We start from the raw sequence: 26,048 nt of genomic DNA, 5'->3' as shown, positions 1-26,048 counted from the left end.
TGGCTGCTAGCTGTTAGCCTCATTAACCTTACTTGATAGAGTCTTCCAACATTTATGATTCTCATGTGAAAAATGCTTCCTGACGGTTGGAATTTGTTTTTCTTTAATTTCTACCTTTGCCCTCTTGTCCTATTATGCATACTAGGCTGAAAATAGTAACTTGAGATTGGTGTGCCTACTTTTTACAGTGTAATGAACTTCAGTTAATTCTCTTGCCTTTTCTTTCTCTGAAGACAGTCATGGTGATTTAAAATGATTTAACTAACAATCCTATTTATTTTCACTTAAGTCTCTTGTGTTTTTACATTTAGTAATAATTCTTCTGTGAAAGGAAAGGAGGAAATTTGGATGTGTATCATTCATCACTTGGCCTGTTTCCACAAATGTAATATTACCCTAATGTTGTTAACTTTATTGTCTTACTTGGCATGTGGAGTAGGGCCAATGCAATGTTCCTGTGAGCAGCAGAACTTGAAATTTGTAAGGTTAAAATTTCATCAGTCAATGCAATTTCACTCTACAGAGTGGCAAAATCCCAATTCTTAAATCTAAATCCATTTCAGCTAGCTGTGATAATCATTGTCAAATTTGCAGTGGTGGGAAGTGTGAATTTAATCCCCATTCACAAATAAAAGGGGTTTTTCCCCTTTTTGGGATCATACAGAGACTCGTCTATACTTGCATTCTACGCTGGTAGCAATAGATCTTCCCATCCAGCACAGGTAAGCACTAAAAGTACCATTCCAAAGACAGTTTATTTTTATTGCATTTTCTTTAAAATTCTGACATTATTGAAAGGTTGAATGTAGGTCTGTTAAGGGCTACTAATACAAATTAGGATTGGTCCATAATGCACCATCTTTTCCTTATATGGATGCGTATTCATTTGAAATTTTAGGCAATTTTTGGACAGAGTGCACTGTATTCCAGGAAGCCTGTAATGTTATTTAAGACTAATCAGAAAGGCTACCACACTGTTTCAACTAACTTAGAGATTATGTTAAGTCATTTAAGTTCAGCTGGTCTAGAGCTTGGTGGCTTTTCTCTTTCTATTGTTTACTTCATTGTTTCCTAATACAGGCTTCACAGGGTGAAGAGAGAAACTCAAACTGTGACACTTAATACCTAGGAAAAAAGGTCATTCCATTGACAAGAGAATTGTTTACAATTGTTTACAAACAATTCTCCCCAGTCAGACTTTTTAATTAAGTTTATAAAGGATGAATAGAAAGAGGAGATTGTGTGTTACCTAACTGGAGTGTTAGGGATGAAATAATGCAAAGAAACACTCATAGTGTACTTAGAAAGTGCAGCTGTTCTTGGCCTGAAAGGATGAAATTGTGGTTACCATTCACTGGCAAGTATTATGTTGTAAAGTTCATCTCTCGGGATGCAATTGCTTTTAAGGCTGTTTCCTCTTTTGAATTTATAGTTTTCCAAATCAAGGGTTTGTTTGATGGTCTCTGTCTTATAAGAATATCAGGCAACCTAGTATTTTCATCTTTGAAAATGGTTATTTCAGCATACATTGAAACACACCTTTGTCTGAACTCATGAAGAAGCACACAGTAAAGGCAGTTTTGGCTTTTACTGGCTATTAAAACCTATTCAGAAGTGTCCACCTTTTGGCTGAGGCCCTATTTTCTGTATAGAGAAGGTATTTTCTGAAAGGTTATCTTGCCTTGGACAAAGTTGGTGGATTAATTAAACTGGAAGTTTGGCCTATCTGTACAATCATGTATCATGTATTTCATTCATCCTACATGGAAAAATAATCCCTTTTGTGAATTTCTTTAATTATGTTCTAAAGACTCACAAAATTTACTATATTTCAAAGTCTCCTTTTAGGGAAAGTAAATGGGGTTCTTTCAGTTTATTAAAGAATATTGTGCAGATAGATAATTCCAAATGTCTTCTTTTGCAAAAATAACCAGAGGTCATGCTTTTGCTGGAAAGAAGGTTATACTATCAAAGTTAAGCATTTACTGAGTCAAGTATTCCAGTGCCAGGTTCTTCTGGGAGGTATCCTAAGAAACAGAAGCCTTCCCTGAAGTACTATAAATTCAGTGATGATGAAATTATAATAGGATCTTCTGGAAACTCAATTTTAGAAACTTATTTCACACTTAGGACAGTAAAATGCATCTTCTTAAGTAAATTGAGACTTTATCAGGCATGCGTTTCTACCTCCTTGCATTTCTTTTCATGCTTCTGAATGCATGCCACACATCCATCAACCTTTTTGCTAGCTGCTAATCAAATAATTTCTTCGCGTTGTCAGGAAAAAGTGAACTCTATACCTGAAAACCTTGTTGCCTACTTGCTCATATAAATTGTTGAATTGGTAACTCCATTAATACAAACTTTTCCCCTTCATAATGGTCCAAGTATTGAGGAGAATAAATGTGCAATGTGAGATGCTTCCGAGAAGTCAGGTTTCAGAGGGGCTTGGCTTCCCTTCACCCTGTGATAGCTGGACAGGCTTTGCAGTAGGTCTAGGCTGCCTGCAGAGGAGGAGGCGCCTGCCAGGCACAGCTGAGCCTACTGCATGGTGGATGGGTGTCTAGACAGGCACAGCAGGACCTGGTTGTCCTCTGGAGCTCTCTGTCCCTTCCCTGGTTGTGCAGTCAGCAACGAGTGTCAAACAGAACCTTCTGAGATGTTTCAGCAGCACACCTCATCTTCCAGGTATCCATAGCCTCTTGTTATTCAGAAAACACTGCTGGCTTGTGCATGGTAACATGGGCTCAAGTTTTTGCCTCTGAGCATGTTAAATCCCCAGGCACTTATTTATGGCTCTGAGGCTTTTGTTTGTCATGACCCTGCAGGGCATAGCTTAGCTGTGTTTCTTTGCAACCACATGCCCGTAACGAGAGGTACCTTCTGCCTTCTCAAATCCGTCTGCAGGGCAAGCCCACCAGGGAAAGCTGCTGCTAGCAGCAATCAGCATCTGCCACAGCTGAGGAAGCTTTGCCTGATGCCAGGAGACAGCGAGCTAGGGGTTCCCTAAAAGATATGTGACGCCCCTGCTCTGCACTCTGCGGGGTTCCAGGGTCAGTTGTAGGAGGGAGCATGCTTGCTGAAGTGAAGTGCACTGCATGTTTGCTACCTGGCTCAGTACCCCAGTCAGCAGGGAAGCAGGGAAGTGCCTGTGCACAAAGAGACACTTGGGAGGATAAGTACAGTGAGGTTCTTTAAATAATTTTTAAGCCTGAGTGCATCTCAACGTGGTGGGTTTTGGTAAAGCAAGATCAGGAGACAGGAAGATGAAAGAAATCTACTAAAAAAAAACCCAGTGAGAAAATGACTTATAAAAAAGCAGCAACAGGAGGAATAATAGTGCTTTGTTTATTCTTTCCCTTTGAGCTTTGTGGGCATATAATAGATTTCCACTTCTTGCTCCTACTTTCTATTTTCTCTGCCACCCACAGTGTCCTTTCATTGCCTCTCCAAAGAGGCCCAAGAGTGCAGCCACCCTGCACAGACTAACCTGGACTCAAAGGGCAGCATGATGTAGCCTGAAGCCAGTTGCTATTTGTATAGCAACACGACATTGCAGGAAAAGAGTTCGGTCATGCTCAGTTTTGCTTCTGGTATTGCAAAAGCAGCACATCAGTGATGGAGTTGTGCAGGTTGGTGGAACTAATTATATTAAATTGTTCCATTAGAACTTTTAAGAGTGTTGCATGCAGAAGAGGAGGCTTTTTTGACAAGAAGGTGATTTGTATGAGGCTTCATGGAACATTTATTTTTTATCCTTATGAGTTCAGGTCACCTTCTTCCATGAGAAAAACAAGAGAAGGAAATCTTTACCAAATTTCCTGTAGAATTTCCTTTCCCTTTCTTCAGGCATTTTCCTTTCTCAGCCTGGAAGAAACTAGCTGCATGGCTAGCATGAAATGTGCAGAGAACCCAGTTTCATCTTCCTCCCTGACTGACTGTGTCCCCTGTGACTATCTTTACTAGTTTAATTAAGAAAAATATTAGCATAGTTAAAGTTGAAAGAGATCTTTTAAGATCATCAAGTCCTACTACCAACCTAGCACTATCACCATGTTCACCATTAAACCATGTCCTCCTCTAGGATGAAAGCTTTTCATCTTACAGGTTCAAGGACTCCAGCCTTTCAATCTTAGTTTCCAGTAGGATGAGAAGCAATTCCTTTTCCCAGATATTGTATTTTCCAGATACATAGCAAGTGCTCCTAAAATCTGATATTGTAGGCAGCTGAATAACTTACCGAGGTTTTTTATAATTTGAAGGAATATGACAGAATACTCATGTTTCACAGAATTTGGTCCAGCTTATTTTCCTCAGTCTTAGATTTTACTGAGACTACCAAAACACTACTGGTCAGGGCAATTATCTTTTTTCATCACTAACAATGACAACTGGGTTCCTAGTGTCACAACACTGTTATTTATTTTCCCTGATGGGGCTTCATCATGCTTTTAATGAACATTAGTTAAAAACAACTGCTAGACAAATTCCTCTGGAAAATTCCAATTACAAGAAGTATAGAGATAAGAGATAAGTTTAAAGCTAGTCTGCATACTTCTGCTTAAGAAAAAGCAGCAGCACAGAAGTTAGTTATGTGACTTTTTTAGTGCAGTCAGAAGATTCAGAGTAGCTGTAAAATGATTTTTTTTTTTAATGTGCTCCTTGAGATTTTAGGTTTACTAATTCTGTTTTCTGCAAGTCAGCACATTTTTTTCTCCAACTTAGTCTTGCTATTACAACTACCTCATCTTTGTGATGGGTATAGCAATTGAATATTCTAAATGATCTGCTTTATTGTTATGGTCTTTCCACACACAGGTCTCAGGAGTAACACTGATGAATCTTTTCCCTTCATGGGCTGATACAAGTGACAGAACTCCAGATGCGTAATACCAAAGCTCAGTCTACTCTGAGCTAGACAGGCTGCTCTGGCCTCTACTTCCTGACTTGGTCTGCATTAAGGAGGCAAATGTTTGTAACTGTTGTTTTTCAGTCCATTTTCTTTTTACTACAGTTTCTTGTGTGATTCCCAGACTATATTTTATAAAACTGCCATATGGGCCCACTTCTTGAAAGCAGGACGTGTACCAGCCAAAAACAGCGGCTTCCAGCTCAGCTCACTTGAGTCTCCCTCAGCACACAGGCAAAATCAGAAGCACCTATTTGTATGGCTGACCATTAGCATGGGTGCACCTGCAAAGAAGCCTGTAGGATATCTGCAGCTCTGACTAAGGAGGCTGGAGCTAGGGCATTAGGGGAGTGAGTGTATATAACAGGAAGATGAAAGAAGTGATTGCACAGCTTTGAATTCATTAATTCAAGCTCATTTGTAAATTCAAGGAATAGATACACCCACATGTAAAGGCATGAGTTGTTGTCATCATCAAGTAATACTCCTATGTAATATTAATTCAGCACTGAAGATCAGTTTCTTTCAGGTCGATAGCTCCTCTTTTTTTTTTTTTTCAACTTGGATGTAACTCAACTCCCTGTTTCTTAAATCTCTTTCCATCTACCCGCCAAGTCAGAGACGCAAAAAAACAGGAAGAATGGAAGGAACCATTCTTCCCATTATTAAATTAGAAAACCAAGTCCCAGAAACCTTTCTCCAGTCTTTTTTTTTTTCTAATTTTTGAATACACTGGACTTACATGGAAGACATTTAGCTTTGCTATTTTTGAGAAATGGAAGAAAATGATGTTATGTCCCTACATACCCCTTGTGTTTACATTTATCAAGTAAAGAATGACAAATATGGTAACTCATTTTTTCATAACGAGATAAGTGGTAATGGTGCTGTTCTCTAGTCCAGGCAACCCACAATTATTTGATATTCAGCCACTCTGGAAAGTTCATTTTGCTGCCGACTGTTCACCAAGGATCAGTCACAGAGATAACAGAGGCTTGGGAGTTCTCAGGAATATTCTCTCTTTTGCAAATGAGTGAGCAAGTGAAGAATGTTTTTCTTTTCTGCATTGCTCGCCAAGAACCTTTTCCACATGCTTGTGGGACCTCCTATTTTCCTCATGCAGTAGGTATTGCCATGTCCCAAAGAAAGAGAGATGCTGAATGCCAGGAGAAAAAAATTTCAATGCAGGAAAGTATTTTAATGAAACAAGACACAAGTCCTCCATGGAAAGTCTGTAACCTCAATGAGATCAGATAGCAAAGTGATACCAAAACTGCTTTTGATATTCCATTGATGGTCCTCCACTTTTGACTATCGATCTGATGCACAAGGCTGTGCCACAGCAGTAACATTTGCAGGCTCCAGCTGTTCCTGGGAGACAGCTGGAACAGCCTTGCTGGTCTTCATGGCCTGCAGTCTTGTCAGTCCAACCTGCAGCCTTATCAGATTTCCCCAGCAAAGCAGAGCTGGGTGACCTCCCTGAGGCGGAGAAGTCTCAGCACAGGCGCCTTAAGTCTGTATGGAGTCATGGACAAGAAAGTTGCCTGACCTTTCTATTTTCCTGAAGGTGTGGGCAACTTATAATCTAAAAGAAAGGAAGCCATATTTCAAAGATATTCAATAAATTTAATGAAAAACTATCTGAAAACCAAATTTTTCCTACTCAGAAAGATTAATAACTCAAGTGATCTATCATTTTGATACTGAAGATTTCTATACTTCATATTTACATAGAAAATATGTTGCATTCATAAATTTTCCAACTGTATAGAGCTAAAACATATAGTCAAAGCTGGGGAAAACCCAAGTTCAGTGGTTTTTTGGTATACAAAAAAAATATCAAAAATTAACATCAAGTTAAATAAATTTTCCCAACTTTGCTTATATATGTTTTGATATTGTTGTTGCTGTTTCCTACCACAAACAATTAATTTTTGCTATTTTTGAGTCCAAGGATTACAAAAATACAGCAGCAGAAAGCATATGAATGCGCTTATGGGCATTATATTGAACTTTCAGCCTACAAATTACTAGAAGAAGTGTAATGAGCTATTAACAAATAGCAAAATAGAAGTGTTTGGTAGGACTGATCTTGATAAGTTCCTCAGTTTGCAGCAAGGGATATTTAGATAGGATGGATATCTGCCCTGCAGCGAGCAAATACAAAGGATACGTCCTGAGCTTTGGCACTAAATCATTCCACAAAACACATGCTACAGGTACTGTGCTATAGAAACAGAGATTCTTTAGAATGAAACAAAGTGACTGACATACACAGTTTCAACACTGCAAATTAGTACTGATTAATGCTTTTGGAGCTGCTGTAGAAATATGGGCAAAGAGGATGCTTTTATGAAGGCTGGATCCAGGCTGCAGACATGAGGTGCTGGGGGTCAGTAACAGTTTGGCTCACAGACTCTTCAACTCCTGTGGCATGTCAAGCAGTCTGCCCAGTTTTTTGAAAGCTGTCCAAGCAGCGTCCTTACTCAGCTTTTGCAAAGTCCTGGTGTCAGAATGCAGATGGTATGAAAAACATTGCCAATGTCTTTTCTAAATGATAAATATTTTATTAGTGTTTTCTGCACAGGGAGGAAGAAATGGTTCTGATATTAGAGGCCAAACACACAGCTGGCTCTCCAAAAAGAAGAAATTCCTCAGAAATTTCAGTTTTCCCTGGAATTGATTTCCACAAAGGAAAATAAAGAAATGATTTTTTAAAAAGCAACTCACCTGAATTAATATGGAGAACCAGTTAGCATAGTTCATGTTATCTCTCAAGACGAAGAACTCAATGAAAAACATCTATTACCTAAGTATGTACTTGAATAATATTATATGGTATTTAATATTTACAAGTAAGATTATTATTATTATTAAGTAATGGACAGGGTTGCATTATGCCATCTCAGTTGCATCTTTTTAGTCACCAAGCTAAGTGCAAGGTTCTATTTAAGCACACTTTAACCAGGTCTGCAGTCCAGCCATCAGTGGATTACATATACACATTTTGCTGACAGAAGCCTCTATTATAGATAAAGCTAGAAAGGCAAAGCCTGTGCTGCTCCCAATTTGTATTTCTTGCATAAAGGCACTCTGCTAGCAGCACTGTGATTCGACAGTGTGATTGCGAAAGCAGCCTTTCCTGGCTGAGCTATCCAGGTGATAATTGACACTTCACCACATCCATTATGTACGAGATAGCTGTGCTTCTAGATTTGATACCTGTATGTATTGTGTGCATTGGTTCCTTAGAGGTCTGCATTATCTTTGAACTGAGATCATTCAGGTAGACTGATGTCTAACGCAACAGGGAATTCAACGTGAGGGAAGCCTCTCTGGCAAGAAGCAGTATAGGTCAGAATCAATTTTAACTCTCCTTACCAAAGAAAAACAACCCATCCTGCAGAATCAAACAAACTGCACCAGTTTGAGCCTCCACCCAGAAATCTGGCAATCTGAATTACACTCTCTTATTGAGCAGTACTTCCCTCCGCAGGAAAAATGAATCAAACAAAATAAATAAATCTTTACACTTCCCTGTTCTTTCCACCTCCCAATTAATCATACGTCATTTTAGAAAACCTAAGCAATCCACAGCAGGAGGCAAAACTGCCATCACAGAGCGCGTTTGCAGCGTCACATTGACCTCCAGGAGCAGGGGGTGGGAGCTGTGCTGGCTTCCCGTTTCCAGCCCGCCCCCGCCCGGAGGCTCGCAGGGGCAGCGGCCGGAGCTGCTCTGCCCCAGCTCCCCGCGCGTGTCCGGCCGCGCCGAGCTCCACCGCGGCCTCTGCCACCCTCGGGGCCGCTGCTGCGGGAGCGGTGCCCGCTGCGCCGAGCTCCACCGCGGCCTCTGCCACCCTCGGGGCCGCTGCTGCGGGAGCGGTGCCCGCTGCGCCGAGCTCCACCGCGGCCTCTGCCACCCTCGGGGCTGCTGCTGCGGGAGCGGTGCCCGCTGCGCTGAGCTCCACCGGGGCCTCTGCCACCCTCGGGGCTGCTGCTGCGGGAGCGGTGCCCGCTGCGCCGGCCGCAGCTTCCTGCCCACTCCCTTCCCCGCGCTCTGCGGCTCCGGCACGGCCCTGCCCGCCGCGCTCCTGGTGCTTTACAGAAAGTGCAGCGGTGCGGGGATCCACAAAGGGCCCCAGCCACGCAGAACGCACTGACCAAGTTAAGTCTTTTTTTCTTTCCTAGGGGAAAAAGGGAAAGAAGAAATAATCTCCTAGCGATCTTTTTCCCCACACAGACACATTTTTCCACTTCTTGGGACCAGAGCAATTTATCAGGACCACTATTTATCCCAGGATAGGTACCCAATTTTTTGCAAATGTGTTTTTGCATACCATTTTCTATACTCTTTGGCTTGGTGAGTTTTAACACAAAGGTCCAAAATGCTAGAAAATAAATGTTCAATTAAACCTGATAAAGCCTGGTCCATTATTCCCTTCCCTCACTAGCAGATACCAGGGGACGATGTTTCTTTTCTAGGCTGTAGAGAAGACTTGTTGTCCACAGAAGTTCTTGTTAAGGGGCTGCTTTTCAGACCATCTGCTTTCACTGGAGAAAGTGACTGATTTGTCCAAGCTCCTGTTGCTACTTGAGGAGTTTTGAGTTCTGACATGCCTGGTTAGCATTTCTAAGATAGGAATTTCTGAAGTTATGGGGGTTTGAGTTCTTATGCTATGCTCTCAGCATTACACAAGGTCCAGAGGTGAGGAATTACCACCAGACAGATCAAGTTTCTAGCCTGAAAGGAAGCTGTGAAATTACTGCAGATGGCCTGGGACAGGATTTCTGGTACCGTTTCACAGAGCATCAAATAGTCCCAATAAGCTTCAGATAAGTACTCTGGATGTTTAATTCCAGATCTTTTGAAATTTGCCCCTCACACATTTCAAGCCTGTGTCCTTTAAGCAGATCTTTTTCTCAATGAGATAATTAAAATTTATTCATGTCTTCTCAGAGAACCCATTTATGGTCCCAAGGGAAGACTAAATTAACCCTGCTGTCATTTCTTGAAGTATTACCAAATGACAATATTTATACTAGATTTAGCAGTAAATCCCTACTTTCATGGGCAATGTGTCCTAAAATAGTGCAAAAAGGATGTTTTTCTTCCTATATTTGCAGCATGAATAACATTAGAGAGAGACTTCTTTCCTTTAGGATCTCAGAGCATAAGAAATTTACATATGGAAATAATGTAATGGTATTCATTTAAATGTCTTTTCAAAGGGTAAAGGATAGCAGATCAAAAATATTTTCTTCAAAAAGTTTTCTTTTTCTGTCAGTGGAGGTTCTGTAGCTCTTCATTACCTACAGTATTCTTGTCCCCACCACCACCAACCATCCCACCCTTCTTCTGGTATTTCCCCCCAGTGCTCTGAAACACAGAGGTCTCTCTTTTCTATGATTTCCTTCCTTCAACTTCTCCCTTCACATTTCAGTGATGTAAAACAGCCAAGATAAGAAGTAGCTGTCTGTTCCCGGGAGGAAGCTGACGGATGTGCAATTCAGAGGAACAATTCCGTTTTGCCTACTGTGTTCCTAGGATGGGGGGTGGTGGGGAGTGGGGCAAAGTGAGAAGTAAGTTAACCTCCCTATTGCCAGCAAAATAGACACAGCAAAGCACATCAGCATTGTACTGCTCTCCTTCTGAAAGAACAGAATATTTTAAAAAAGATAAGATATGGAACAGGGTTGGCTAATAACTTGTATGTTTGGTCAAAATACAAAACCAAGTAATTGTTTGTGTAATGCATCCTATTGCTCTCTAAGCATCTGGCATAAACTGTTGTCTTCAGTCATGTAAATCATGTTTCCTCTAGGTCCCTTGTTGCTAGAAAGAGGTGACTGGAGAGCTAGACTGCTACCACCATGGGATAATAGTTACATTTGTTGTGGTTTTTTACCAATAAAAGCATACTGGGGTTTGGTACTGTAAGAGTTAAATAAGTATATTTGTGTGGAGGATGAGGGGTTTATTATTGTGAGATTTTAAGAGTAGGTTTTTACATTATTTTTATATTATTGATGTGGCTTAATGAGGAAAACACAAGAAATAATGTTTTCTTACTTACCTAAATATAATAAAAACAGCAGAAGTAGAAAAAACTTCCTTGCCTTGGGATCCTAATTCACATTTTAGCAGGAATTCACAGGCAAGAACATCACATTTTATGATGGTAAGGAAGTTCTCCAGTAAGCAACAAGAGGCTGGGTTTCCGTGATTAAAGGATACAGTTGGATTTAGTGGGACAAGTGAGTCCAGGCCAACTGGCTATTTGCAGTGGGAGATTTTTTGGGGATGAATATGAAAAAGTAGGGCATTAAAATGTCACAAGAATTTCTGAGAAATTTGTTACTGTAGATACCCTTTATCTTTCTCAGTAAATAGGAGAAGACAAATCAATAAAGGATCTTCATTATTACCATATTAAGATCTTCAAAGGTTCTTTTTGTCATGCCCATATTTTTAATATCTTACCTTGCTGCATAAGTGGTGGCCTAGACTCACAATCTGGCTTGTGTGTTAATAAAGAAGCACAGGAACACCAATAGGAAAAAGCACTCTCCTGAGGTACTAAAGCCAGTGTTCTTTGTAGCAGTGGGCAGCAGGAATCACTAATGCCACAAAATAAGGCTTAATGTTAGTGTGAATGTAATCTACTTTAGGGAGTTAACCAAATGATCTGGAGACCTAAGTGTTGTACAGGAGTAGGAAAGAACGTGTATGCGTAAGGAATGTAATGGGCAGCAGTCACAGAAGTCCAGGGAAACGGAAATATTATGCTTGCATTATCAGAACGGCAGAATAAATGTTCTTAGTGGACACTGTGTGAACAGTGTAGAACCATGAAAACTGAGAACTGTAGAGAAATGGTCCAACTGTGCTAAAAGGTTGCACTTGAGCAGCAACACTAAAATTGAAACCAAGTTAGCAGCGTATCTGGGATCTCCTGCTGCTGAGAAGCTTTTGCCTGAGTTCATCAGGAAAAACAGAAAAGTAAAGAAAAGAAACCAGAAGAAAAGCTATTATACTTCACAGCTGAAAAATGAAATTATGCTTGTGTGTGTGTAAGTACACACTAAGGAAATAAAGTAGATGATGGTTGGAGTAAATGCCTCCAAGACTTGGTTTACCAGCTTTCCAATTCAGTAAAACAGATCCCAGGATCTGACAGCTAGGGAAACCCTCTGCTTACCTTTCAGGATACAAAAGGAAAGAGACTACAAATTAAGCAATATAAACAGAGAGTGGGAATTTTCTGGGGACTATTGCTCATCTTGTTAGATGGAAAAATGAGGTTCTAGTTATGCAGCTTGCAGATACTGAACAGAACTTAGCCCCTCAAATGCGTGCTTGGTGAGATCCATCTCTGTGAACAACACATTGCTGACAAAGTGTGACCGGACTCGAAATCTCATTACTGATCCAGCATGTGTCAGTACTGTTGCCTTTTCATGAAAAAGATCTGCCTTTCAAAAATCAACTGGAATAATTTATTAGATGCTGGAAAAATAGAACACAGAAGGAAGGCTCTAGTGAAGAGGTAGCAATGAAACTGTTTTACCAGGCTTTCAGCAGATGAAGCATTGAGTTTCTTTATAAAAATAAATGGTGAGAGATTGATTCTTCCAGGAGGGGTTATGTAGTAGAGTTTTCCCAGAAACTTAATGCATTTAAGATTTATCCTGCTCACAAAATATAGTGTAGCTATTGACTTTTCCATATCACAGAAAAGAAAGGCAAGACAATTGTGATTTTTCTGTTACCTTGTGAGGCCTGAAAATGAAGCTGTGGCTTTGTGGTAGAGCAAAGGGTCCCTGGAGAACAGTCTTTACGTTCTCCATACATATAGTAATGATTCACTAGAGGCTTGATTCCTCTATCTGCCTGGGGAGAGCTGTTTTCCTCTACTTGCTTTGGAGTTTAGCAGAATCTTGCATCTTATGTCAGAGAAAAGCCACTGCGTGTTTGTGTTTCAGACCTTAGAGAGGTCAGACCAGTGCCATAGTAAAGTGGTACCTACTCAGGACACCAACAGCTCATTAATGGTCTCTAATCTGAAGATCTCTTCTGAACAGAGGCATGAGATACAATCTGTGAGGTTTCAAGGAGGCAAACAAGGAGATAGAGCTTGGATGTTGTTGTTACTGTTTTGTTGAACATGAACATTGCAGCCCCAGGTTATTTCCACACAATTGCTGATAAAATATTTCTAAGATCCATTCTAGGGCTTTGGGCATTCTTTCTAAGTATCATTATGTTGAGCTGGCATCGCCTATGAGGAGTTTCGTAGAAAGTTTCTTATAGCAAAGCTGAATGCATACATCCAGTCTTCTGGCTGCCTCTGATAGATTTTCTGAGTTAGTTGGGTGGTACAGCTCATTCAGAAATGTGTTCTGAATAAAGCATCGATTACCAGTTTCCAATACCTTTGAACTCGATGAGCACTCTGGGGTTTGTTCCACCTCTTCTAAGAGTCAAGCTTCATATCATGAGTCAAGCTCGTATAATTTCTAATACAGTGAGCTACAGATGTGTTACTTTTTTCTTGTCAATTTTCTACTCCTTACTGGCAAGACATGAGCATTTCCAAATTTTGTAGATCTGTTTGCAAACTGACAAGCATGTAATGAAAAAAGATGTGAAAGAGAAGCCAAATGACATCCCTTAAGTCAGTTTAAAGCTTGATATTTGGTTGTTTATAATCTCAATATGTTAGTTGTTTGTACTATGATAAGAGCATTTTTGGTGTGGAGACTGAGCGACAAGACTTATTGCAGCAATGCAGACAGTGTTTGTTGGTGAGGGAAGTGGCCCGGAAGGCAGGAAGATCCTGGGTCCTAGACCAAGCTGAACCAGTGACTCATCAAACTCTGGGAAAGTGCATTTAACCCAGTTCTGCAACACTGCAGAAATCAGATCAGCTGCCACATGTAACCAGAGCAGGTTTTAAGTCACAAGTCAGTGGTAATATGGGAAATATGAACCCTTTTTTTCTATTCTGAGTAAATAAATGTTATTTCCATCTTGCCATCTCCTGAGCCAATGTTTCACAGTATGGCTGTGGTAATGTTCTTGTATACTCAAGGGGATATTTTCAAGGAAGTGAAACCTCCCCCATTCCCCCCTTTCCAAAAAAAAACCCAACCTTCCCACTCTTCCCATTAAAATTATGTGGAAACAGATATGCAGGATGAAGAAATATCCAAATAATAAATTGTCATTTATTTTTTAGGATACAGGATAACAATTCAGCCATTCCAGGTTTCAGGTTTTGTAAGCTACAGATACAAATACATTATATTGAGCTATATAGATTTTCACACCTAAATAGGCAAGTAATTAAAAGAGCTTTTTGGTAGAAGAAAGAAATGAAAAATATCATATGAGTTCTATGAGCAGGAATTATAACACTTCTTCTGTTTGAAGTTTTTGGGTGGTTTATACATGCACTAGGACATGCAAAAAAAGAAGGACCTTTTACAGGTCCCTTCTTTTCTCATATGAGAAAATATTTTAAGACATTTTGCTAATCAAAAGTATATAGATGAGAAAAGAGATTTTCAGTGATAGTTGACTACCAGTTTTTATATCCACAAGAAAGACATTGATTTTTTTTCCCAAATACTTTCTTCTGTATGTTAGATTACCTTCCTTAACCCCATTGCAAGTGGCAAAACTTTCACAGATGTCTGCATACAGTCCTGATATGTCAGATCCTCTACTGTACCTTCTTTATTTGCTATACCTGTACCCAAGGCTTTCACCAGTGGCAACACTGATCAACTTGGAGCAGAGGCAGTAAGGCTCAGGGAGGAGGTTAAGTTTTGAAATCAAAAGTGGAAAGTGAAATGGGTCAGTTAGAAAGCTAGTCCTCATGGGCTTTTTCTTGACTGAAATAGAAAGGAAATGGTGGGTGAAGCATCTGACCAAGCAGTTAGCAGTAAACACTTCCATCATCAAATGCAGTTCTTTTTCCAGTTTGCAAATCTCTTACCCATTCTTCTTACTTTTAAGGAAACACCAGTCCAGTCCCAAGAAGCAATTCTGAAAAATTGCATAGCAAATTTCCACATTTAATATTTCCACTACAGTAATTTGTCTAACAGACAACCCTGAAAACTGAGCCAGGGCTGTAAACATTATGACGGACTGGACTTACCCATCAGCATTTATGATAAAAGCAGTGTCAGTCGATCTCCGCTATCTCTGATAAACCTGTGAAAATCCATTCCTTTCAAATCGTGCTGCCAGGGATAGTTCCATACTTCCAGTTCTTGGTAGATATTTCTAATTGCAATTATATAATTCTGCAGGACAAACTTAAATTCAGCTTTTTTGCTTTCTTTATTATATCTGATTCTGCAGGCACAAGATTTAAAAAGGCCATTTAAAACAGTCACCAACCTCATCCCTCCCAAGGGAAAAAGAACTCCCAGGATCTCTTAAGTATTCACTTCCAAACTAGATCAGCATGTCTGAACCATGTCCAAACCATGACTGTAAACAGAACCATGTCTGTAAACAGTTATCAGAGGAAAACAAATGTAACAAATTCAATTGATAAAAGCAGTTCATACACAATCAAACGTTTTTAAGTAATTACAGAAAACATGAAACAGGAATAAAATCTCAGTGGTTATGCCCACATTTTGGGAAACCCTGGCACCATTGCACTGCACTGAAAAGAACACAGGTGCTGCAGCCATGCAAACAGCTGTGCAGCTGGTTTCTGTCAGTCCCCTCCCCACAAGCAGAGCTAGTGCAATAGCATTGCTGCTGGTTCAAAAGCAAAAAAAGCGTCAAAAGACAACATTGGCAGGTTGTCTTGTTCTTAGTGTAATAGGCACAGATGAGTTTTCAGAAATACTGGTTGCCTGTCTGAAGTATGATTAGCAACTTTTAAGGTTTACAAGTCACAAAGAATAATATGTTCTTAAGTTTCCTGAGTCTGCCAATTTACGTAGGTGAGTAAACGAGACAGGTCAAATAACTGGCATGGTTTATAAATAGACTAAAAAAAAATCTCCATATATAGACTAGTATCCAGACTTTCTATTGTTTCAAGCAAATGATATCATTATTTGGATGTCTTTCCAAAACTGAAAATGACTAGACTTCGGAAACCAGTAGTTAAATATAGAAATTGCTACTTTAATGAGTGAATGCTGTGTTTCATTATTATGCTACTAGTATGTGAACAAATGTCTTTCTGTTCTTAGGGATGGGAAAGGAGGTTTTATTCCAGTAATATAAGATTTTGCACAAAAGCCAAATTCAGATTAAGGACTGATAGTGTCTTTGACTTCATTCCTTTATGGAAAATATTCCAGTATAACTGCACATATCAAGTGATAACACTGTCCACTAACTTGTGCCTTTCATAAGCCCTGGGCAGATCAAATACAAAATGCACAGTGGTTTGCATAAATAAAATATTAGAATAAAAATTAAAAGAGAAACAATCTGTGCCTTTCAATGTCACAGCCTCCCTAATAAATGATTACGTCTACCTTGGCAAGTCACAAAAAAATCACAGAATTAAGTCAAAGGACTTTTTTCATTGCTGATAACTAGAAAACACTTCTCTCTTCTGTAATACTGTTTTTGAAACCACCTAAGTAGCTTCTGTGGAGATACATTTAATTTCTAGGGATGGGGTGTTGAGAATAAGGACTCATGTTAAGATGTTCCAGCACTCTTAGTCTAAAGACCACTATCCTTTTAGATGAGGAATGCCATGTTGAATGTTAGATGAGAGTCTGTTGTCTCATAAGAAATGATGATAGTGAAATAATATGCATCTCTAAAAGTATGCATTTACAAAGATGGGATCAAGTTTAACAAGAAATCAAATTTTAATTTATCAATCCAGATTTTACTTTAGCTACTGCTGCATCCTTACTTTCTCTCAGATTTAGCTAAAAAAAATCCCATTTGAACAAAGAACCAGGTATAAATTTAAACATCTACATATCCACAAGGTGTCTGAGTTCTCATTACAATCAAGGAAGCCAATGGGCTTGCCTTAACTAATAGGAATAATTAATGCAGTATCTTTGCTTACCTTTATTAATAGATTTCTATCTTCAAAGTCTTACTAGGCTTATACCTGTGGGGTGTTTCTTCTGCAGGCAAACCCAATTCTGACCTTGGTAAAAAGGAACAACATTTTTATTCTCTTTCTGTAATCATTGTGGGCCATAGGTATCAGTTCATGGCTGTGCAATATTTGATCCTTTGTAAGACATAAGAGACATTTTTAACCATGGTTGCACACCCCTCAAAGAGCCTGCAGCATCACTTGTCTCCTGCTAATATATGTTCAAGCCTTAGTTGATGACGAAGACAAAATTTGTCATTTCTTTAGGCAGCTGAGTTACTTGTCTCAAATAGAGAAGTGCCAGATTATGTTTTTCTTCCTTTTCTGGATGCAATTTTTTTCCAGAAAAACCCTTCTGCATCTTAGCCCTCCTTCGTTAGCTCCTGAAAGCTGGAGCACTTTCATGCAGAGACCTGGGGCAGCTTTTTAGGATTCCCTTTCTCATGGCATTACAGATTCTTCAAAAATAAGCAGGAGTGCTATATTTTTCTATAGAGGTGACTTTTTTTTTTATTGTTTGACATTTTAAAGTGTTTTAACTGGGTTTTCTATCTTATATTCTTTCTTAGCATAACATATAATCATCTCTGTGATGGAAAAAAAGGAAAAATATGGCTGAATCCAACTTCATTACCTGTAAAATACGAGACTACTATTCTCTGACTTCTTGACAGAAAACTATGTCACAACATAGTCTGCTTGCTTTGAAATGTGCTGTTTGCAAACAAAGTCATGTTGGACGAGTAGGCAAGACCCCTGGACAGTTATTCAAATATCTGTGCTTTGTACACAAGCAGCTTTTAAGCATTACTCTTTGACTGAGCCTCTTAAAGACCTTTTTTTTTTTTATGCCTATTTTATCACAGCAGCTCTTTCTGCATTCCATCTGGTTTTCTGGGTAAATATGTGTTTGGATGAAAGCCACAAAATGGTTTTATGAAAACATGAAGGATAAGTTCACACTCTATCAGATCTGGCTTCTGCCATTGTTCCAAGGCACTCTCCAGACTTCAACAGGAGAACTTTTTAATTTGAAGAGGGGTGGTAAATAGTACCTCAAATAAAGTGAACATGTGGAGCTGTGAAGTTTCACTTTGAAATGAAACTATGCAGCCTTCAAATCAAGGCTGCATGCCAGGAGGTTCATATAATCAAGAGTCACAAGCAAGTCCATAAGAGGAAAGTCTTTTATAGCTTCATTTCTGAGAGATACAGAATTCATGTTTCCCATCTCTGACTCCAACATACTTGCTGAGACACTTGAGAAGACAAGTTTCTGTCTGTTGGGGTCTTCTCAGCATTGAAGACTTTACATTCTTGCCCTTCCTTTCCTTGTCCCAGACATCAAACAAAGGCATCTCTGTCCCTGGGAGCAGTAGTCCCTTTGGATACTTCTCCTTTGTTGACATTCCCATGCCCATCAGGACTCAGAGCTGAAGCAAGCTGCTTGCTTTCTTGGCATCCTGCTTCCCAGTTTTCTCTATACACTCTGTCATAAGAGGGAGATGGCACGTGAAACTTCACACTGGTTTATAAAACATAATTGATTGTCACAAGTATAGATCTTCTCATTGCATTGGGAAGGTTCCATTGGGCAGTGGTTAGGAGACCAGCTCTTGTCATATAGTTGGTGGTAAGTCTCTTTGTGTTCTTCCTGGGACCAGTTTCGTCCTCCAGATTTTTTTCATGGAAGGATATGTAAATACATGGCTCCCCCTACTTTTGGTGGGAAGTGTAAACATTCATAAGATTTCAAGGTCACACACTAAATTATTCCAATTGCCATTCATCCAGTCTGGAAAAGGTTCTGGCTCCCATTCAATATGAAAGAAAGAATTAGTTCTTAGCGAAATAATTCTCAGAACAGTTGGGAGAGAGGATCCACACCCACATCTTTTCCTTCCTCTCTGACTGTGCCAGTGATCTCTCCCTTTCCCTGGACAATTAAGGTCTTCCCAGTGGTCTTGCTGTCCCATGCACTAGTAGCTACTGGACTGTGAGCAGGCAGTTTCAGATGGCTGGTTCCATCTTTGACATTGTAGCTCTGAGGAAAGACTGAGCCTGTTCCTGGGCAGTCCAGGCCTCCTCTGCTGACAGCATTCTCTGTACTTGTTTTGAGTGGCTGTTTATAACATGTTTCTAGAGAAATAAGTTTGGCAGCAGGAAACAAATGTTTTCTACTCTTTAAGGAGTAAAATGTTGGGTTTGAGCAAATACAACTGTGCTGTCACACTTGAATCCGATGAAGTTCTTCTCTGGTGATGATCAGCAGCAGGAGTACTCAGTTTCTAAGTCAGGGCTGTATAAACCGAATTTGAAATTAATGTCCGTATCAACAGCTGAAGGTCAAATGTGAAAGCAGAGGTTCATACTGGAGGTGTGGCCTAGTCTGGTCTCCCTGGCACTGACACAGAGGGCTGACTCTCAGGCATGCCAGGAATTCCCTCGGGACTTCCAGGCTGAAGCCTCACTTGAAGCATCTGAATGTGCTGCTCGAATGTGCTGTTCATTGCCCCACTGCAGAGGCATGCAGTATGTCAGCACCTCCAGTCATAGTTCAGTGTTTCAGCAAGCTCCCAAAACCTTCTAAAACATGCCTTGGTGAAACTTAGGTGAACAGAATGAGGCTTGTCAGCACAGAAGTTAATGCACAACTACAACCTACAAAACGTTGTGAAAGAAGACGTCGGTGTATGGAGTCTTTGATTCCAAGTTGCAATATTTTCATTATAATTTCCGTAATTATTTTTTGAGCTGTATGTAAGGAAATGGCTTATATTTCCTGGTCTTTCTGTACTCATAGAACTGGACTTTGAGGTCTGTCTCTGGTTGCCTTTGTTCTTTGTTAGAATACCAGCCCTTGAAGTGAAGGTACTTGAATGGGCACGCAGAAATGACAATTACCCAAATGTGGCCAAGATTCGCAACAAATAAATCACTAATGTGTGGAAAAGTTTAAAGAAAACTGTATGTATGTTTCTGGGGTTTTTAAGAGTTTGGCTGAAGGAAACTGCATTTAAGTTGTCTATTTTTGGCTGAAGATATATAAGTACAGAAATAATGTCTGGAGACAAAAAAAATTATGAGAAAGCATGAGGGCAGAAAAGGTTTTGTGTTGGGACACACACATTTTATGCTTGCTATACATAAGAATGATAAGTATTTACACTAGGCAAATATGCAAGCTTTACAAACATAGGTGGCACTTACTAACATGTTTTCTCTCGCTCTAAGTAGTGTTCACGTTCCTTGAACATGATGAATATATTCATCCCAGCACAGTGTGTGGGTAAGCCAGCTCTGGAGATGCCTAGCTTTTAAACAGTGTGGATGGGTTAGATGTAACTTAAGATTTGCTGATTAAAGAAAACACTTCTGAGAACCTAGTATTTCTTTATTTGGCAAAGTAACATACCACTGTTGTTATTAGTAATAGTTCACAACTACATCACTGCAAGAAACATTGAATTACAATTCTATATCCTATTGTTATTAGCATTTGTAGAAAATCACTGTAAGAAATCTGATAAATTACACAAAAGGGCTATTAAGTTGCAATTCTACTGCCTTTGCTCCTTCAGTTGGTATTCAGGAGTAAGCCTATCCTTCCTTACAAGCTTATCCCTTCTTACCCCACCCTCCCACAGGGACATGCCTGGTCAAGAGACCTGTGGTCTCTCCCCATGGGGACTCCCAGTGGGCTTGTGCCCACAAGTCAGCATCACTGCTGCCTGCCGGTGTCCCTGCTCTTGCTCTTAGTATATCCTCACTACCCTCATTCTTCATCTAATTTGATGCCCTCTTCATATTTTTTTAATTTTCCAAGTTTTTACCACCCTTGCACCACCTTTTCACTGCCTGTACTCCTCCCAAATAAGCAACCTACTCTTAGTTTCTTTTTCCTCATTGGTCCATTTTTTTACACTCAAAAGTTGGTGCTTCTGACACTATTACCTAGGCAATTTTTTGTCTAATATTGTATTACCATCACAGTTGGCTGAATGAGACAGCCTTGCCTCCAAGGGCTGCCTTTTGACCCTGTGGGTCTCGTTGGGAGCATTTCTGTTACACATTTCTGGACAGAATTACCATATTTTACTCCTGATTCTCCAACCTAATTCTAATTAAGCAACACCTCACCTTATGCACAGAAAGCTTGCATACAAGTGCAATGGTATAACTTGTTTTGTGTTTGCACCATATGTCTGCTCTTAAATAGTGTTCTTCACACTCGGTGCTCCCATCAAAGCTCCCATGGCTACCTGTGAGAGTGAGACTTGGACGCTTAGCGTAGGATTCATCTCATTTGGAGCTGGACATCTGCTCTGTAGACACATCTCAACCAGTTGCCCTATGGTACATTTCTATTCCCCTTACCCTTCTATGAAGACATTTAGCTCTGGTGTCTGAAATACATCTGATGAGATTCTCTGGGTGATCTAAAATAGCAGCCAGATATTGTGCCTATGTTGCATAAATCTTAAATTAGAGTCTATAAACCCCATTTCTAGACTCTTCCTAGACTCTAGACTTTTTAGAGATTAGTGGAATTATGCATCATCCAAAACATGAGAAAGACTTGGAACTGAAAATCTTCTCAGCAGACACCTTCATAATTGAGGGCCAGTTCAGCCAGCTTGATTACACAAATCCTAGAATATCATTCTGGTGCAGGCACATTTTTCTTCATTTAACTGCATGCTGAGCAAATCAGGAGATTCATCTCCCCATCCTTACACTTCTATAGGGGGGGGATCTCTCTGTGTAAGGTACTCACCTCCACCCACCTTCATGGTTGAAAGAAAGCAGTAGGTACTTTCTGGGAGAGATGCAATCTATCAGTTGAAATGCCAGGATAAGAATGGAATTAATTATGTCCTAGATCTGACTGTTCTCACCGCTGACCAAAAAGGCTCCTGCTCAGATCAAAACAGCTACACTGGGTTGTCACCATTAGTGTTATGTTCCCAGAAATATCTTTTCCTCAGGACGTAAATAGCTGAGCACTTCCAAAAACATAGCTAAATTTTAAATTTTAAGGCTCTTTACATTCTAATTATTGACTGATATATGTCCATTTGATTTCCCTTCATCTCAATTGTGTGCCCATGGGTATAATTTTTTTAAACAAAGTTGTACAAGTATCCTTAACAGACTTAATTTTGAACCTTAACAATCTTGTAAACCGTAATGTTTTAGACTGTAACCCCCAATAATGTAAGATCAAACAACAGTGCAATGATCTTCAAGAAGTTATAAATGTTTTAGATAGTGGAAGATAGTAGAAAATGCTACATGTGACTAAAAGCTCCCAAAGTTGAAAAGTTGAAAGTAGCAGTTGAAAAGTGAAGAGGTGGAGATTAGGTAATAAGGAAAGCCCAAGTATAATCAAGAAGAGGTGTATTACTGCTGGTCTCAAATGCTTTCCCTTTATGTTCCCAACTTTTGGAGAATCTTCCACATTTTTTTTTTCATTATCTGCAGAGTCTGTGTGCATAAAAGGATACAAAATGAGAAAATAATGAAAAAAAAAAGCGCTTCCTAAAATTATGGAAGAAAACAATTGTGTCCCCATATTAGCTGCTGGTATTGTTACAGCATGCAAATTAAAATGTTGGATGGTGGATAGTACACAAACAATAGACCTTGAACTTCCATTTGAAATAAGCATTAGCAGCCTCCTCCATTTTTTTTTTACAAGTGCACAAACATCTTGCCATTCTGATTCATTGTCTGTTTTTTCCTTGACAACAATTTACCAAATGTAGAGTCACTCTGCTAATTAAAGAAATAAACTTATTGTTCTCATTATTTTTTCTCAGTAGGCGAAACTGAAAACTGACATCAAATTACTGTTACTCTTAGGCTGGGATATGCTGTTGTTTACAGCACCAATAAAAACAGATTCTAAAAGTTCAAAATTCATTGTTACCAATGGCAGCACTACTTCACACACTGCTCCTTAATGGATACCTGCATCCTCCAGAGGAATATGATCACACAGGCCATACATCTGCATGGCATCCATAAAAATTAATAGAACTATTCTCAATTTCAGAAAAGGAACTGAGGGGAAAACTCTGTAAAATGAAGGATACTGAGAAAAAGATGCACATTTCATCTGCAAATAGGTTAACAAGAAATAAACCCCATGGAAACAGTTTGGAAAGAGTTTGTGTTTATCCAGATATTTAACTAAAAAATGGACCAACCTGAGCAAACTGGTGGAGTTTATAAAACTGTCTTGATTTAATATTTCCTCTAAACCATAGCTTAAACATAAAGCAGAATCCATAACATGACACAGAACTCTGCTACATCCATGAAATAATTTCCTGAATAAAAACCAAACCTATAAATAGGTCAGGGCATGGTTTCAGTTTGGTGGACCGCTTTTATCAGTATGAAAATCCTACCTCTTCCATTAAACATGAGAATTAAATATAAAGTTGAAAGTTTTTATATTTTAATATATATAAGTACTTAAAATACAGACATGAACCTTCTCATGACAAGCAAAAGAACTCATTTTGGGAACTTTGTGTTGCTGTGTGTCATAAGATTAAGATCCTGCTCTACAAATACGACCAAAGCAGGACTTAGGCAATGCTGGGTGCCTGCTCCATAGCTCTTACTCATTTGTCTGCCAGGGAGGTATCCAAATCCCAGAGCTGTGTTTTCAGGTAGTTTAAAGGCAGAAATGGATACCTGAGAAATGTGACCCAAAAACCTCAGGTGTTGAGTAGAGGATTGCTTAGAGCCACATGAAAAATTCTAAGCATGGCAGCTTTGGTCCCCTCTCTGTGTTTTAGCTCCTTAAGTCAGTGCTAGAGGCAGGAATGGCAACATCACTGTCTATTTATGAAACAGCATAGCAGTTCAGAGCACCCATCCTGTTTTGGAGGGTCGTTTATACCCCTTTCACCTCCCTTTCAAGAGATTATGTGCTCAAGCTATGAAGGAGGCAGAAAAGTGAAGGCACCATTTCATTTAGCCAAGAGGGGAGCAAGTGACATAGAGCCTGACTCTGTACCCTACAGCTGGGTTCCCTTGAGGTTTCATCTAAGGAGCAGTGCATGTGAAGTGCCCTGAAAGAGAGGCTCTGGTTTCCTGTAGACTAGACTTAGTCCTTCTCTCTTTTTCTTCTGACTGTATTAATTACTCACTGTGGGCCAAGCCAGGTTCAGAAATAGTGATGAGGAATCCCTTCCTCCTTTCCCAGATTACTTACTAGGCTGCTGGGTCATTTTCAGGAGTTCAAAACCCTGGGCTTAGGTGGGCTGCAGGCTGGTCTTCACAATGTTCCTAATCATTAAGTTACATTTGTAAAAGTCACACCACAGCATGCACAGCATCTCTGCTGTTCATGTTTCTGAACAAGACTGACTGTGGCTGCTGCATTCCATGCAGGCATTTGCATGGAATATAATCTGAGTTTGCCTGCCTGTTGAAGTCCATCCAAGGATTTGTGTGGAGTGGTACATATTTTGTGATCCATGTATTTGTGGACCAGGCCAAGGTGGTTCTGGTCAGGCAGGAGAGATGTAACTGAAGACATTTACTTGAGCTGGGAGTGACTTCTAAATCACAGTGGTTGACTGCAGCAAATTTTATGTTCCTCCAGAATCAGCAGCCATAGAAGAGGAGAAAGCAGGAGTTTAGCTCATGATTTTGGACGTGATATGTACATTTTCCTTTATGTCCACCAAGAAATATTTCAAAATACAGCAACCATTTAGAGCATGCATAGAAGGATGTGCTGCATTGTGACCTAGGATTTAGTCCATGTCCGTAAAGAATCCAAGCAGCTGCACTTCTGTGATACGATATCTATTGCATGTGTTAAAAAGATATATGAGATACTGCTCAGCATCAAGCTGCAGTGTTTTGAAAATGTGGAGGGAAATAAATGAAGTAACATTATATTTCTTGATGCTGATCTCCAAGAACTGGACAGCCACTCATGGCCGCTTCTAAGCACAGATTAAAGAGGTTTCAACTGTAAATCCTAGATCTGGTCCTGGTCTTTGCTTTAGCACTTCCCAGCCAGTCTGCTAATCAAAGCTTAGTGTGCTGTTTCAGATATTCTAGCTGATACCTTTTAACTTTTGTGTTATGTGTGTTCTGGTTTGCAGGGTGGAAAGAAATACACAGGACCATGTGGAGGCAGAGACTGCAGTGGAGGATGTCAGTGTTTCCCTGAAAAAGGAAGCCGTGTAAGTAACATTTTTCTCCTGTAAAATGCTCTTGATGGTACAAGTTCAATGCTATATAATTTACTATATATGACTTGCATTAGGCTGCTAAGAGTATTAAAACAATTATTCTTTTTCAGGAAAAAGTTATTGTTGCTTCATCTTACTTTCTCACAAGCTCATAGATTTGAAGAAATACTTTGTTACAAATACCTTATTATATGTAGCAGGCACTTATCTCAAAGATGAGAGCCAAGGGACCTGACAGCCATGATGGTCTGTAGCCACAAGACTTAGTCCTTCTCTCTTTTTCTTCTGACTGTATTAATTACTCACTGTGGGCCAAGCCAGGTTCAGAAGTAGTGATGAGAATCAGATCAGTAGGATGAAAAGATACCACATACATGCATGGGATGCATATATTAGATGATTTTAGTGGTCTTTTCTAATCTAAATTATTCATTAATTCTATGATTCTCTGTGTGATTTCCAGTAAAGCAAGAGTGAACCACGCCTGCAAAACCTGAAATCCCTGCTGAAAGGGAACTGCTTAGAAATTCTGGCATTATGTTGTGGCTGATAGTCTGTTCTTTGTTTTGGGGACTAGTGAGGAATGAGGCAGAGGAAAGGAGATGGGGTGGAGGGGATTAGCCACCTGCCACAAAGAGCACTGAGAAATAGGGCAGTTTCTATCCTGTATGGCTTGGAGCCCTGGCTGGCAGGCTCCTTCTGTACAGCTTGGTCTTCTGCAGCTGAGACAGTGACTCAGCCTTTTCCATCCACCCATCTCTAAGAATAGGTCAGGCAAGAGATGTGGTGGCAGGTCATGTGCTTGTT

The 26,048-nt window shown here is 39.8% G+C and overlaps 1 protein-coding gene across 2 annotated transcripts in view; it reads left to right on the top strand.

The window, feature by feature from the left end:
* The window catches only part of COL4A2 (collagen type IV alpha 2 chain), a 145,858-nt gene that overhangs the window by 19,085 nt on the left and 100,725 nt on the right, over positions 1–26,048 (top strand). For both annotated transcript variants that reach the window (XM_082277674.1, XM_082277675.1), the window contains one exon: positions 25,152–25,232. In XM_082277674.1, the coding sequence (XP_082133800.1) occupies positions 25,152–25,232 (81 nt within the window). The remainder of the gene's footprint in view (positions 1–25,151; positions 25,233–26,048) is intronic.

The sequence above is a fragment of the Coloeus monedula genome (assembly GCF_965178545.1).
Source record: "Coloeus monedula genome assembly, chromosome: 3".
In the NCBI taxonomy this organism is placed as follows: Eukaryota; Metazoa; Chordata; class Aves; order Passeriformes; family Corvidae; genus Coloeus; species Coloeus monedula.
This window is presented reverse-complemented; position numbering and strand designations above follow the sequence as displayed.